The sequence below is a fragment of the Mercurialis annua genome, linkage group LG4, assembly GCF_937616625.2.
Source record: "Mercurialis annua linkage group LG4, ddMerAnnu1.2, whole genome shotgun sequence".
Classification (NCBI taxonomy): Eukaryota; Viridiplantae; Streptophyta; class Magnoliopsida; order Malpighiales; family Euphorbiaceae; genus Mercurialis; species Mercurialis annua.
The window spans coordinates 27,725,468-27,741,282 of record NC_065573.1 but is presented as its reverse complement, the minus strand read 5'-3'; the positions used below and the strand labels follow the sequence as shown (position 1 = coordinate 27,741,282).

Below are 15,815 nucleotides of genomic sequence, written 5' to 3'. Positions count from 1 at the left end.
TTTAAAAAAATTATTGATAACTAATATAAATTAAATAAGTATTATTAAGGAGAATGTATTTTTATGTAATTAATAACATTAACATCTAATTAGAAATATATGCTTAAAATGAAGGACTATTTTAACCTTTTTAGATGAAAAAAGATCAATTTAGTACTTCGGGGTAGAGGTGAAAACGAAAAACCCAAAATAGGGTACAATTGAAATTTTTCCTAGGTCGGGGTATTAACGAAAAAAAAAATTAAGATGGGGTGTTTTTAAGTAATTAGGCCAAAGGGAAACTGTAAAAGTACTGATTGGGAATTAGGCATCAGTTGGTAAAAATAAAAATCAAATGTTAGAGGATGAGTATAATAATATTAAATGTTTTAAATGTTGAATTAAATAAATCTGTTTGATAATTAAAAATATTAAAAAGTATAAACTTTATTAGTTTACCTATTTAATCTTTTAATTTTAATTAATTTAAATCTAATTATTATATATATATTATAAATTATTCTAACTCTTAAAGGTATAAATAAATAATATATGAATCAAAATCAACTTCAATCTAGTTATAGATAGATATTGCAACTTCAATTGCAAACTTTAGATTTTGAAAACTGGATACAATCAAAGATGTTAGTATTATAATGAATATATAAACTATCATATTCATTAATTCATTTTCAATTTGATCACTAAAATTCACCATAAACATTTGACTTAAGCAATTAATTTATAACTTCTTAAAATATATATATATATTTACAAAAATTTAGAATTAGTATATAAGCTAAGTTTACTAATTATAAAAATTAATTGTCGACTTGAGCAATTAATTTACTTTTTATTTTTTATTTTTTTACATTTACAAGAATACATTTAGTTTAATTTCCCTCTTCCCTACCTAATAAAAAAGAATTAATTCATTTTCCATAACTAAAGATATAGTGCTATAGTTGAAAGCTTAACTAGACAGTAGAGATGAGTCGGCTACTAGAGTAATATATGGACCATATTACCTCCTTTTGAATGGAAAAGAATCATTATTTTTCAGTTTATAATTATATTTAAAGAACTAAGAATGAATGTAATTTGCATAGTTTAAGGGTCGATTTGTACATCTAATAAAAACATAAGGAGCAAAAGAGCTCCTTTCCCCTTTTACTTTTCGACACACCAATGCTTTTATTTATTTATTTTTATTTCTCCTCTACCTTTTTTTACCTCAATTTCCAGCCGCCTTCTCTCTATATTTCCTCTGTTGTTCGGTCATTCCAGGCCACCAAACTTCACTTACATGATCTACTGACAAGTGACAACAGAACTTTTGAACCAGTAGGATTGATAAAATATTTAAAACAAATTTTTAATTATTATTATTCAGATTTTCTCTATCATATTCATAATTAATAGAGGGAGAAAAATAATGTCCATAAAAAAATTAAAAATTAAAAATTAAAAAAATAAATATTTATTTTTTTGGCAAAAAAAAGATATTTAAAATAGGAATAATCACAAGATAAATCCTAATGTGTTAATTTTATAGCAATTTAATCCCATATTTAAAAATGAAAAAATAAAACCTGATATTTTTATATTTTATAGTTCAAACTGATTTTTTTAGTTATTGACATATGGATTCTAGTGTTATATAGATTGTAGTGATTAGAGTTTTTTTTCTTGTATTCAATGTCAATAACTACAAAAAATCAGTTTGAAAAATTTTACTCCTTCTGTTTATATGTAATTATCCATCAATTAAAAATATCAAAATAGTTAATTTTTTATTTTAGATTATAAAAATAAATACCAATATAATCCTATTAATTAATAAATGTATTGTAAATTGACTCATAAAATCATTTATTAACAGGGGTTAAATTTGAAAAATAATAGTTAAAATTATATAAAATTTTAAATGGACAAATAAATAAAAATAAATATATTTTACTAAACGGATAACTAAAAAAACGGAAGGAGCACTTTATTTTATGGTAATTTAAGAGCAAAATAAAGGAAGAAAACTAATGGCCGTCCATGGTTGAATGGGGTTTTCTATGTTGTCTCCAAGATGATTTCATTAGCAGAGACTCCAACGGCAGCCGTCGGCTATTATCTCTGAATTTCTTGATCTCTGAAATTCAGCCTTCATTTTTGTTTTTATTTGTTCTTACCTCATTGCTTTTGTTTCTATTTTCTCTAATAGGCTCTTTCATTTGAACACTACTTTTACCTAAATCAAAAGAGAATACAAATTTTCTACACCTCAAAATTCCTCCACGTTACTACGCGGAAGCCTGAAATTCTAGATTCATTTTAATCCTCTTATTTGGTTAATTGTCCAGTTTAATTTCTTTTATAATTTTATTAATATTATTTTTTGTTAAATAAATTCAAAAAAATTAAAGAATTTACTACTTTTTCATTTTAACTTGTATTTATTATTCTATATACTTAATAATATTGTGTTTTATTAATAATTAATATTTAAATTTTAACAGTGAACTTTACACTAGTATAAACAATTACACTATCTATAACAATTTGATATATTAACCATTAGAAAATATTATAATTATTATTTCACTTAATATTTTGTATATAAACTAGGAATATTTTTTAAAACATTACTATCATTTTGCTGAATTAAATCGAACCTATTACCTTTTTTATGCTTAACTATTTATTATTATTTTTTTTAAAAAAAAAATTGTGTATTCAATAAATGAAATTCATAGTAAGTATGTTCCAGTTAAATGAAATTCAAATATCAAAAGAGAAATAATAAAATTTAAAATTTGGAGACAATTGATAATTTTAACCTAATTACTTGAAAGTGGTAGAATTCATGTTATTTTTAATTTATTTTCTCCTTTGATATGATAATTACAATAATTGAAAAGAATAAAAATTAATTAATTTACTATTGAAAACTCGGTATTATGTATTCACAACTCTAATACCCTCATCAATACTAATTAAGTTTATAAAATTTTGTAAATGTTATCAATTATTTTAACTCAATTTTCATTTTAGCCCATTTTCAATTTTCGCTTTTAATTGTAATCATTTGTTTAAATTAGAGTGAAAAAAGATTCAAGGCTATTAATCAATTATGACACTCCAACTTAGTCCCCTATCACTAAACCCCTTCAATTTTAAAGTCGGATGCTAAACCCCCTAAACTTTACTTAATAATCAACTAAATCCCTTTTAATATAAATTGACCAAAATACCCTTCAAATTTATAAGTAAATACAAACAAATAAGACAACCTCAAACTACCCAATCCTAAAAACACCTACCCAACCAAATCAAACATAACCCAACCAAATCAAACATAATCTAACCAAACCTAAATTTATCAGAAATTAAATAAATATAAATTTTTTAATTAAAAAAAATGAAATAAATAATTATTTTTACTTAAAAATTTAAATAATTTTTTTAAAAAATTTAATGTGGTGAACAAATCCATCGCGGTGGGTCTGTTCACCGGCTTAATTTAAAAAAAAATTATTTAAATTATTTAAATTAAAAATAATTTTTTATTTAAATTATTTAAATTAAAAATAATTGTTTATTTAATTTTTTAAAATTAAATGATTTATATTTATTATTTGGATAATTTTTTTCGGTGATGGGCGGTGGTTGCCGAAAAAAACTGGCAGCGGCGGGTGGCGGTTTTCGGTTGAGTGGTCTGATTTTTTTTTTTTTGAATTCATCAAATCTCATTAAATCGAATATGAAACAGTTACATTTGTAAGAAATTCGGGATAATTCGAAAACGAAACCCGATGACCTGACATGGAACAGACAACATGCTGTCTGATTCGCAGATCTTACTTACGAAAATAAAAATAAATTATTAACTGTTTCGCTAATTAAGTGCAGTTTTCAATCAATTTTCGATCAAATTTCATCCATCACCCATCACCCGCAAACTCACATCATCCGATTCAACCACCACTTGATAACTCCTTCATAAAAAAAAAGAGCAAACCTTCCGCAGAGGAAGGACAACAAACCTTTCACAAAAAAAAGGACAAAATAAAACATTTAGAAAAAAACAAAACAATGAAAAATAAGTAAACCTAATATAGCTCATAAACGATTTCATTTTGTTGTTGATAATCTTCAATTTATCTCCGCTTCTTGGTAATTGAATTGCGCTTCGTTGATAAATCTTAATCCATCAAGAAAAAATGGAAAAGAATGGGCTATTTATTATATCTATAAAATTAAATTAACATATATAAAGGGATGGCTACCGTCAACAGCAAAATTAAACCATTGACGGCTGCCGGAGAAGAAACAATGAAAAAACTCTAGACGGCTATGGTTTGTTTTGAGAGAAAAGAGAGGTTTAGGGTTTTCCAGCTGCAATTACATTATTAGTTTGAGTGGTCTGATTTAGTTGAGTTGATTGGTGATTTAGGTATGATTTGGTTGGATGCATGGATTATGTTTGATTTTGTTGAGTGGGTGACTTTAGATTTGGTTAGATTGGGTTGGTTTGGTTTTTATTATTGACTTTAAAGGTATTTTGGGAATTTTTGAAAAAATAGAGAGCTTGGGACGGTTTTTTTTGGGCGAATTTGGGGTAAAAGGAGTTTTATTGATCATTAGTTAAAGTTTAGGGGGTTTAGCGGCCGATTTTAAGGTCCAGAGGTTTATAGGGGGCCCTAGGTTGCAGTGTCATAGCTGATTAATAACCAGATTCAAATAAACCTATCACGGTGCTTCATTTCTAAAAGGCTTAGTTATTTAAAAACACCCGACCTTGAACTTTTTTTTCGTTTATACCCCGACGTAGAAAAATTTTCAATTATACCCTATTTCGGATTTTTCGTTTTCAACTCTACCCCGAATTACTAAATTGTTCTTTTTTCATCTGAAAAAAAAAATTAAAATAGTCCCTTATTTTTAACATATATTCTAATTAAACATTAATGTTAGTAATTATACAAAAATATCATCTTCTTTGAAAAAAATTAACTAATAATAATTATTTAATTTATATTAATTATCATTAATTTCTTCAAAATTAAAAAACTTAACAAAATTCATACTTAAATAATTAAAATAATTAAAACAAATTTCAATTTTTTTTTCAAAGGAGGAGCCCGAGCTCGGGCTCCTTCTTCAGATCTGCTCCTCCAGCAACTCCTCCTCCATGGAAGGAGGAGCTGCGTGCTCCTCCTTCATGGAAGGAAGGAGCAGCACCTTCCTTCATGGAAGCAAGGAGCTGCTGCTCCTTCCTTCCATGAAGGAAGAATCTACGTGTTCCTTCCTTCCATGGAAGGATGGAGAAGAGCTCCTCCTTCCATGGAAGGAGGAGCACAAAAATTAAAAAAATATTTCTTTTTAAATTTTTAATGACGGGTTTTTAAATTGGAGAAGTATTATGGTAGATCGGATTTTTTAAAAAAATAATCTAATTTTTTAATGAATAATTGAGATTTATTTAAACATTTTAAAAATTAAAGGATCTATTTGTATTTTTTCAAATAAGAGAAAAGATGATATAATCCTTCTATTTGTTGTTATTAACATTTTTATCCATAAATTATTCAAATTATCAATTGTACTCTTAGTGGGGGTAGAGTTGAAAACGAAAAACCTGAAATAGGGTATAATTGAAAATTTTCCTACGTCGGGGTATAAACGAAAAAAAAAATTAAGGTGGAGTATTTTTAAGTAATTAGGCCTTTCAAAAATTAATTATGATAAAAATACAAATTAAAACATTATGAAATAATATAAATAAAATATTTGAATTTTTTTCGCTCCAGATTTGGACAATTTGGCTATAATATTTGAAAGTTAAAATTGAAAAATATGCTATAATTGAAGATTTAAAAAGATGAGGCCATAAACTAAAAAAAAGTGAAATATGTTTGAGTGATTAAGCCTATCGTAGGGTCAAAGTTAGAAGGTGTGAATTATTCAAGATTATTGAATTTTTGATAATTGGTTAAGTTAAGGTGCCTACTATGGTTAATTTTTTTAGTGAATATTACTTTCTTCACTAATAATTATTAGCTAAATGATAATTATTTTATCTAACAAAAAAATTTATAAAATTTCTTTAATTGTTTCACGTTGTCAATCCATAAAATATATCAATTTAGAACTGGAAAAATATATTTTATGGATTGAAAATATGAAATCAATTAATATTTAAAGGATTAATTATTAAAATAATTTATAAAATTAAATCAAACTAATTAAATTCTTCTCGCTTTTAAAAATTTTAAAAAATTCTTCCTAACATTTTACCACGGACTTTGGGTATCCAGCGGCAGATTTTTTCTTCACTATTTCTCGTTGTCTGGTTCAACCCCTGGTTTTCTACTAGTTCGATGTGGTTCAATCCGGTCTAACCCAATTCAGCCGTAAATTCTAGTTTTTTGCAGTTTTAGATCAGACTACTAAGCGATTTTCAGTTTAACCAGATCGATCGGATTTTTAGAACGCTAGTTATAGTTCAAATGGTATAAGCGTTGAACAACGTTCTATTAAGATCATCCTCACGAATGTTTCCACTTTCATAATTATCAAATTTTCTAAAAAATATACAAATGGCACAAATTGAAAAGGAAAAAGGATCATTTATGCTTGTAAAATTTGATTTGAGAATCAAGTGAGTCCTTAACATTTAGAAAGGTTTAAATATGCCCTAACGTTTTAAAAATTGAACATTCAGGCCCCCGATTTTGACAACCAGGCTCCCAAAGTCCCATTTTAGAGTCAAAATTAGGACATGGTTGTTCGTATTTTACACTACTAGAAAACAGCGTTTTAGCGACGGATTTTAGTGACGGATCTAAAATCCGTCGCTATTTTTTCGATTAGCGACGGATTTAGCGACGGATCTAAAATCCGTCGCTAAACACCACATTAAATTGGCGGGAATGATCCCGCCAACTTTAGCGACGAATTTTCCGTCGTTAATGTTGGCGGGAGTAGTCCCGCCAATTGTTTTGATAAAATTTGGCGACGGATTTTAAAATCCGTCGCTAATTACTGGCGGGAATACTCCCGCCTTTTATTTTTCGCAATTAGCGACGGATTTTAAAATCCGTCGCTAAATTATGCCTTTTGCGACGGAATTTAGTGACGGATTTCAAATCCGTCGCTAATTTTCAATGTAAAAAAAAATTAAAAGGCATCTAATATTATTTAGGATAGTATTTAATAAAAAATAATTATTAATTTTTTAATTACATTTATATTATTATAATATAACGTTTTTATTTATAAAATAATAATTAAATATTATTTATGAAATAATAATTATATATTATTTATTTATTTAAAGTATATAAATATTTTAATAAAATTATTAATTATAAAAAAATTATCTTAGAATGCGGGTCTAAATTATGAAAACAAATATTTGTTGTTTTTAGTTAACATTTAAGTATAATATACATAAATATATAACATGAATATGAGCTGGTTAAGATGGAGTTGTGCGCGGGAGAACTACAAGGTTAAAGAGTCTTGAGTGGGAGCAATGGAAGGATGGGTGACCTACTGGGAAGTTAGCGAAAATTGACAGGTGGATGCGGGTGGTTGATTTAACTCGGGTGGGTGAGTGACGGAGGGCGCGGATGAGGGATTGATTAAATAAAAAATTTATTTTACGATGTAATTTTTTAATTTTTAATTTTTTTTAAAATTAGTGACGGATTTAAATCCGTCGCTAAATCCGTCGCTAATTAGCGACGGATTTAAAATTCCGTCGCTAAATCGGAGACCAAAATCCGTCGCAAATTTTTTTTCCCGTCGTTATCAAACGTTGCGACCAAAAAGGTTGCGACGGACTGTTTCCGTCGCAAATCCGTCGCTAAACGTGTTTAGCGACGGATTTTGGTCATTTAGCGACGGAAAAATCCGTCGCTAAATGACTGTTTTCTAGTAGTGTTATGACGTCGGGGGCAATATTTGGACCTTTTATAACGTTAAAAGCTAACTTAATTATGTAGACAAATTTTAGCGGTATAAGTTACCCTTTTTCCAATTAAAAATTACGATGTTCCCACAGCCCTATGTAAAATATTAAAAGGGTTAGAATTGATGTCCATTTCTTTTGTCGTGGACCAACTGGCCGGGTTTGCATATCAATAGCCATTTTGACACCCCTATAAATAAGCACCGTAGCTTATTAAAGGTACACTTCTCATATGTATTAAGCCTACCCAGCAAAAAATTTATTCAAGTCACCTTATTTATCTGTCACAATGAATTCACAAATCCTTTCATTTCCATTCCTCATTTTGTTTTTCTTGTTTCTCTTAATCTTATGGAACAAATTCAAAACCATCAGAAATACCAAACTTAACCTACCCCCTGGCCCACGTAAGCTTCCCATCATCGGAAACTTACACCAGTTAACCGGCGGTGTTCTCCATCATAAACTTCGAGACCTAGCAAAGAAATATGGGTCTGTTATGCACTTACAAATCGGAGAAATTCCGACAATAATAATCTCTTCACCAGAAAGTGCAAAACAAGTGCTTCAAACACATGACCTCATCTTTGCTCAAAGGCCCTTCCTTTTAGCGGCAGACATCATATTGTATAAGGCGGCAGATATTGCTTTTGCACCCTATGGCGACCACTATAGACAACTCCGAAAAATTTGCATGTTAGAGCTTCTTAATTCGAAACGTGTCCATTTGTTCCGACCAATCAGAGAAGAAGAGGTATCAAATTTCATCAGAGCAATTTCCTCTAGTGCAGGTTCACCTATCAACCTTACCAAAATGTTACACTCTTTGTCGTCTAATATCACTGTAAGAGCAGCTTTTGGCGACAAATGCCCGCTCGACCTAGAAGAATTCTTACCACTTGCCCAGGATGTCTTAAACTCAGTGTCGGGCCTTAGTATGGCTGATTTATTTCCTTCTTTCAAATGGCTCCATGCTATTACTGGTATTCATTATAGACTCAGAAAATTGCACAAAAAAGTTGATTTGGTTCTTGAGAAGATAATCAATGGACATAGAATCTCTAGAGCTGCATCAGAAATTAATATAATGGATGAAGACATACTCCATGTTTTCTTAAATCTCCAAGCGAAAGGGAATCTTGATCTTCCCTTAACTATCGATAGTATCAAAGCGGTCATACTGGTTAGTGTTAATATATATTTATATATGAATTTAGTTGAGTTTTTATACCATTTATTTATATATTTTTTCGGTTTTCCGCAGGACATTGTTATCGGAGGGACTGATACATCGGCGACAACTATAGAATGGGCAATGTCCGAATTAATAAAAAATCCAAAATCGATGAAGAAAGCGCAAGCAGAGGCTAGACAAGTTTTTGACGGAAAAAGAATTATTGGTGAATTAAAGTATTTAAAGTTAGTTATCAAAGAAACGTTAAGATTACACCCTCCTGCTCCACTCCTAGGCCGTAAAGAACTTAACGAGCAGTGTCAGATCAGTGGTTTTGATATTCCAGCAGGGACCCGAGTGTTTGTAAATGCATGTGCACTCGGAAGAGATCCTAATTATTGGTTTGAAGCCGAGAAATTTATTCCAGAGAGATTTATTGATAATCCGCTTGATTTTAGAGGAGCCAATTTCGAATATTTGCCATTTGGTTCTGGAAGAAGGATTTGTCCAGGTTATATATTTGGCATGGCGAATATCGAGCTCGCGTTAGCACACTTATTATACCAATTTGATTGGGAACTTCCTAATATTACAGAAAAAGAAGATCTAGACATGACAGAAGAACTGGGCGCAGTAGTAAAAAGAAAACATGATTTATACCTAATTCCTATCCCATATACCATCAACTTCCTACAGACCAGCTGAATTCGAGCATGTTGCACTTATCCGATAAGTGATAGTTCAATATCGGATTAAAATTTTACGCGGTTACGAACTATAAACTTCTTACCTTCGATTTGTATTGTTTTACTTTTTATATTTTAATAACTCAACTTCTATTTTTTCGAAATAGAAAGTTACTACTATAATAATTCCCAGAATTAATGGCTTATGTGGTAACATTAGATGTCACATAATTTCTCGTCGGTCACATATGCGATAATATCTCTGAATATATTAAGTACCTCCTGTTGTTGACGAAATAAAAATTGAGTTACTAAAATGTAAAGAATAAAATGGTGAAATAAAAATTGAGTTACTAAAATGTAAAGAATAAAATGGTAATAATTAAAGTATGAAAAATTTATAATTCGGTAACTGCAACTAATCTGAACACTACAATATGAACCAGAAAATAAAATTCTAATTAAGTTGGGAAGATGGATTTACCAATTTAAAATAAATTTGGGAAGACATAGAGCTTATGCCTAATGCTGAGACTTTAATATTTGAATTTTTTTCTTTGTTCTGTAATATATAGAGGAACCAGAATCTTTGTTATAAGGAGGCGAAATCTTAGTATTATTGTTTGTCTATTGTTTTTTATTTTTATTTTGGGTTATGTCAAAAAAAATCACGAACTTTACACATTTTCTCATTTTAATCACGCAATTTAAATTTTTTCGTTTTCATGCACGAACTATCACTTTTTCTCAAATTCATGCACGGTGCTGAGGTGGCACTCATTCATGGGTGTAAAATGGCCTCCATCTCAGCGAATTAAACCAATAGAGCCGTGACACCTCGGCACCGTGTATGAATTTGAGAAAAAATGGTAGTTCGTGCGTGAAAATGAGAAAATTTAAACTACATGATTAAAATGAAAAAACGTGTAAAATTGATGGATTTTTATGACATTAACCCTTTTTTTATGTCGTTTGATTTAAGTTATTTATTTTTGAAAAATATCATTCAGTTCCATCATCGTTTTTAAAAATTACTATTCGTATTAATTCATAAAATATTAAAATAAAATAAAAACATGTTGATTTTTTCAAAAAAATTATGACAAATGTTAAATTATAAAGTTACATGTAATACAAAGATAAATATACAAGTGTTTAGGATAACTTATTAAAAATAAAAGGCCTAATCACTTAAAACTCCCCCGCCTTTAATCCCTTTTGTAAATATACTCCGACATAGGAATTTTTTTAATTTTACCCTAATTTCCCCTTTTATGTTTCAATTGCACCCTAAAGCATTAAATTAACCTCTTTTCACCTAAAAAAAAGTTTAAAATAATCCTCCATTTTTGACCTATATTTCAATTAGACCCTAATATTATTAATAATATAAAAATAAAAGATTATTCTGAACTTTTTTATAAATGAAAAAAAGTCAATCTAATGCTTTAAGTTACAATTGATACATAAAGGGAAAATTAGGGCACAATTGGAGAAATACTATGTCGGGATATATTTATAAAAGGGGTTAAAGGTGGAGGTTTTTAGAGTGATTAAGCCAAATAAAAATAACTACTAAGAAATAATAGTAAGTTGAGAAATATATATAACTAAATAAAAAAAGAAATTCCATAGATGATAATGAAGAGTTATTATTATGAAAAGACAATAATGAAAAACATAAATATAAAATTTGAATGTAAGACTATAAATAAAGTTAAATAATTAAGATACAAATGCAAAGGAGATAATATAAAACAAGAGTATAATGTTATAATTATAACTTTTTTTATATTTATAAAATATATATTTTGTGACTAACATATATCACTACTAGAAAACAGGTGTTTAGCGACGGAAATATCCGTCGCTAAACACCTGAGATCCGTCGCTAATTGTAATTAGCGACGGATTACCGACGGACTCCGTCCGTCGGTAAATTTTGGGTCGCTAATTGTAATAGCGACCCAAAACACTGTCTGTCGCCAACTTACCGACGGAATATTCCGTCGGTAAGTTGGAGGCAGAAGGTCGGTAAATTGGTCGGCCAGCCGACCAATTTTCCGACGGAATTACCGACGGAATTTCCGTCGCTAACGTGGCGACGGAAATTCCGTCGGTAATTCCGTCGCTGTTTCTTTCAATTGGCGACGGAAAATTCCGTCGCCAACTGCAATAAACAGTCGTGTCATGTTTAATTAGCGACGGAAAATCCGTCGCTAAAGTTAAAACAGGTAGTCGCTAAATTACCTATTTTTGGCAAAATTTTATTTTTTTACGGCTTATTTTCATATTTTTTCTGTTATTCGTTAGACCTGTTAAATATACCATTCACATACATAAGAAACAATAAATATATATAACCAAATCCGTAATATATATATATATATATATAAACGTCAAAAAGCATACAAAAAACATTAATATTAAAGTATACGAACAAAAAACATAAATATGTCCAAGTGTATCACAAGCCTACTCTAAACTGGTGGTGTCATCAGCAGGAGGGGGTGGGGGTGGTGGGAACTGCGGGCGTAACTCGGGTGGGAGTGTAGTCATCAGCCGCGCAAGCTCAGTACGGATCCGCTCGTCAAAACCCGCCTCCACACTACGGATCCGCTGCTCGGCCCGCTCTTCGAAACCCGCCTCCACAGTACGAATCCGCTGCTCGAGCCGCTCCTCAACCTCCCTAGCAATACGCTGCTCTATGTCCTCAGTACTAACGTTCCCCTGCTGGGATGATCCGCCGCGGCGCAATCGGCTAGCGCTGCTCTGGCCGATGTAGGATGCTGAAGCCGATCCAATACCGTAGACTCGCTGCTTCTTATTGCCTCGAGAGACAAAAACAGCTCGTTCTCGTCGATCGGCTCTGGAGTCGACGAACTCCCTTCTCCAGCTGCCTGAGACTGTGTTGCTGCAGCAAGCTCTGCCTGAAAACGGTCCTGAGATTTAAAAAATACAAATTTTTAAATTAGTTAAACCTACAACAGTCCTCACACCTCCAAATTTGTGCTTTACTTGTTTGCCTTTTCGAAATTCAGTAACATTCCGACGAAAATGATGGCCCGTAGGTAAAAATTTTCTGTGGCAATCAAACCAGGACTGTTTACCACTATCGGGCAACGTGAATGCCTCGGTATTTTCCATACAATGCGGACATGCCAGTCTTCCTGATGTGCTCCACCCAGACAACATTGAATAAGCGGGAAAGTCATTAATTGTCCACATAAGCGCCGCCCTCATTTGAAAATTCTGCCTCTTTTGAACGTCATACGTCCGAATTCCAGATTCCCACAATTGATTCAACTCCGCTATTAACGGCTGCAGGAATATATCCATCTGGTCTTTTGGATTTCCAGGTCCCGGGACAAGTATTGTCAATGTTTTCTTTGTCATATGTTTAGCCGTGCCATGTCATATGTTTAGCCGTGGCTTTGGAAGCGTACAACCTTTGCAGCCTCGGAGTTAAAGGGAAATAAAACATTTTTTTATAAGGAACGTTAGCCCTTCTTTTGGCCGAATTGCTTTTCGTAACAGGTTTCCACCGAGGAAATGTGCAAACTTTGCAGTGGGTTAAATCCTCGTCCGCCCCCCAGTAAATCATACAGTTGTGCAAACAGCACTCAATAACCTCAACCGGCAACCCGAGACCTTTCACCAGCTTCTTGATATTAGCAAAAAATTTTGGCATTTTGTTGTTCTCTGGAAGCAGTTCTTGTAATAAACGGCAGGTGTCGTCAATTAAAGATATCGACCCCTGATGTCGACACTTAATATCCAAAATTTCAACAGATGCGGACAGGGGTGAGTGTCTGCTATTTCCGGGCCATATTTCTTCTTCTGCCGCACTCATCATATCAAAAAACTTCTGAGCTTCTTCATTCGGGGTCTCTTCCTCAAAAACTTCAGGACCAGCAGCATCAATAACCATTCTCTGACCGGAGTTTAAATCTCCCCCTCCCTCATTATAGTAATCGTATTCATTAACCGGCTGCTGAACAACAGGAGGGACATTCACCTCACCGTGGTGAATCCAGACATAGTAATCTGGAACAAACCCAGACTGCAAGACATGTAGTTTCACAACTTCGACATCTCGAAAATTCGTATTTCTACATTTTGTCCTAGAACATGGGCATTTTATCTCTTCTCCATTCATACACTCGGGATGTTGCACAGCAAAATTCACGAACTCTTCAAGATTAGGGAAAAAATCTGGCGGCAGGAAGCCTCTGTCATGCCTCGTATACATCCAGCTGCGGTCTGGATTCATTTCTGGAGGACGTACAATTAGGTACTGGTTCATAAGCTCAGTAGCAAAGTCAATGTAATTGACTGCTAAAAGGGTAGGGTCTTATCCCATTCGCAAAACTGGCGCCCCATAATTTGATCACGATATATGCATGAATACGGAAAAAATATTCGGCAGCCTTCCGGCGTCGTTTCCCAGGTGCATTACATAATATAGGGTGTGTAACGGTAATTATATATTCCGTAAGGAATAAGCGTTACACAGCCTATATTAAATAGCCACCCGGAGAACATACGCCAGAAAACTACCGAATATTTTTATACCATATCCATACATATATGTTTTTTCGTGATCAAATTACGCAGACGACAGCAGTTTTACGAACTGTACACACGTACAATCCCGTGTCGTTCAATCTCTTGAACACACGGGACGGGTTTCTACGGCTAGGTAAGATTTTATTCGGTGTGAATAAAATCTTTGTTAATTAAATTGCACAGTTATTCAATTTACTCTAACTAATTAAAATGAAATACAAAAATGCAGTAATACTTACTTGTTGAAGAGCAGAACCGCAAATGAGAAGAGAATGTGGATGGTAAAAACGGTGTGGGTGGACGACAATAGGAATAACCGTAATAAGGACAAAACCTACAATAATAGTTTCAAATAAGTCTGTTAGAGCACTACAAGTTAACATTAAATGTCTCTTTGAGTACTACTAAATTTTTTTCTAATTATTAACGAAAATCCGGCAGCATTTCCCTTAAAAATGAGCATCACCCATTTTTCAGGGAAATCCTGCAAGCAAAATATTACATATTCAAAGATATTTAATACACCAATTCCATCAATTCATTATATCATTAAACCATCATGAATTATGTCAATTTTTACATAATTTTACAAGTATTAAATAATATTTTTACTACTATTCTATTCAACTAATTTTAAAGAACATCATTATAATCTAATTATATTATTATTTATTATAATAATAATATAATGCAATTTTAATTGTATAGATCAACTTAAACAAACTAATAGTATTTTCTACTAATTTCAAATTATCATAATTAACTATAAAAATCTAATTATAAATGACCCTAATTTTATTACTATTTTTAGAAAATTAATAAAAATTTACTAATTAATAATCTAATAAATTTAAATAATCTATTTTATTTTTTTAACTAAAATAAAATAAAACAAAATATCCTAACCTAATCCAATAATACTAACCTAATTAAAATAAACTTAAGGATTAATTAAAATAATCTATTAAATCAAAATAAATACTAACCTAATGTAATTCAATTAAATTAAAACCTAATCTAATTCAATTAAATTAAAACCTAATCTAATTCAATTAAATTAAAACCTAATAATCTGAAATTTTTATAATTTAATTCTAGAAATTAAATTAAAACCTAATCTAATTTAAACCTAATCTAATTAAAATCTAATTAAACTAACCTAACAATTCAATTAATTAAACAATATTAAACCCTAAAAATACCCTAAATTCAGTTAACCAATTCATTAATTAAAAAACAAAACTTACAAATGTGCGGTGGCCGGTGAGAGGAGGACGGCAGCAGTTTAGCTCCGGCAGTAGGGAAGAGGAGGAGCAGCGGAGGAGGGAGACCAGAGGAAGAAAGAGACTAGCGGATGAGGGAGACCGGCGGCAGCAGATGAAGAAGACACCGGCGGCAGCAGATGGAGAAGACACCGGCGGCAGCAGAAGGAAGAAGA

At 31.3% G+C, this 15,815-nt stretch overlaps 2 protein-coding genes across 2 annotated transcripts; one reads left to right on the top strand and one right to left on the bottom strand.

The window, feature by feature from the left end:
- The first annotated feature begins 8,193 nt into the window (after positions 1-8,193).
- On the top strand, positions 8,194-10,147 carry LOC126678908 (desmethyl-deoxy-podophyllotoxin synthase-like). Its single transcript, XM_050373824.1, has 2 exons — positions 8,194-9,131; positions 9,213-10,147. The coding sequence occupies exons 1-2, from the start codon at positions 8,238-8,240 to the stop codon at positions 9,825-9,827; spliced, it is 1,509 nt and encodes a 502-aa protein (XP_050229781.1). The 5' UTR covers positions 8,194-8,237; the 3' UTR covers positions 9,828-10,147.
- A 3,061-nt stretch (positions 10,148-13,208) lies between these two features.
- On the bottom strand, positions 13,209-15,718 carry LOC126678527 (uncharacterized). Its single transcript, XM_050373419.2, has 3 exons — positions 15,625-15,718; positions 14,617-14,711; positions 13,209-14,083 (listed from the first exon to the last, which is right to left on the bottom strand). Exon 3 carries the CDS (start codon positions 14,079-14,081, stop codon positions 13,209-13,211), a length of 873 nt encoding a protein of 290 aa, XP_050229376.1. The 5' UTR covers positions 14,082-14,083; positions 14,617-14,711; positions 15,625-15,718.
- Positions 15,719-15,815: the final 97 nt, after the last annotated feature.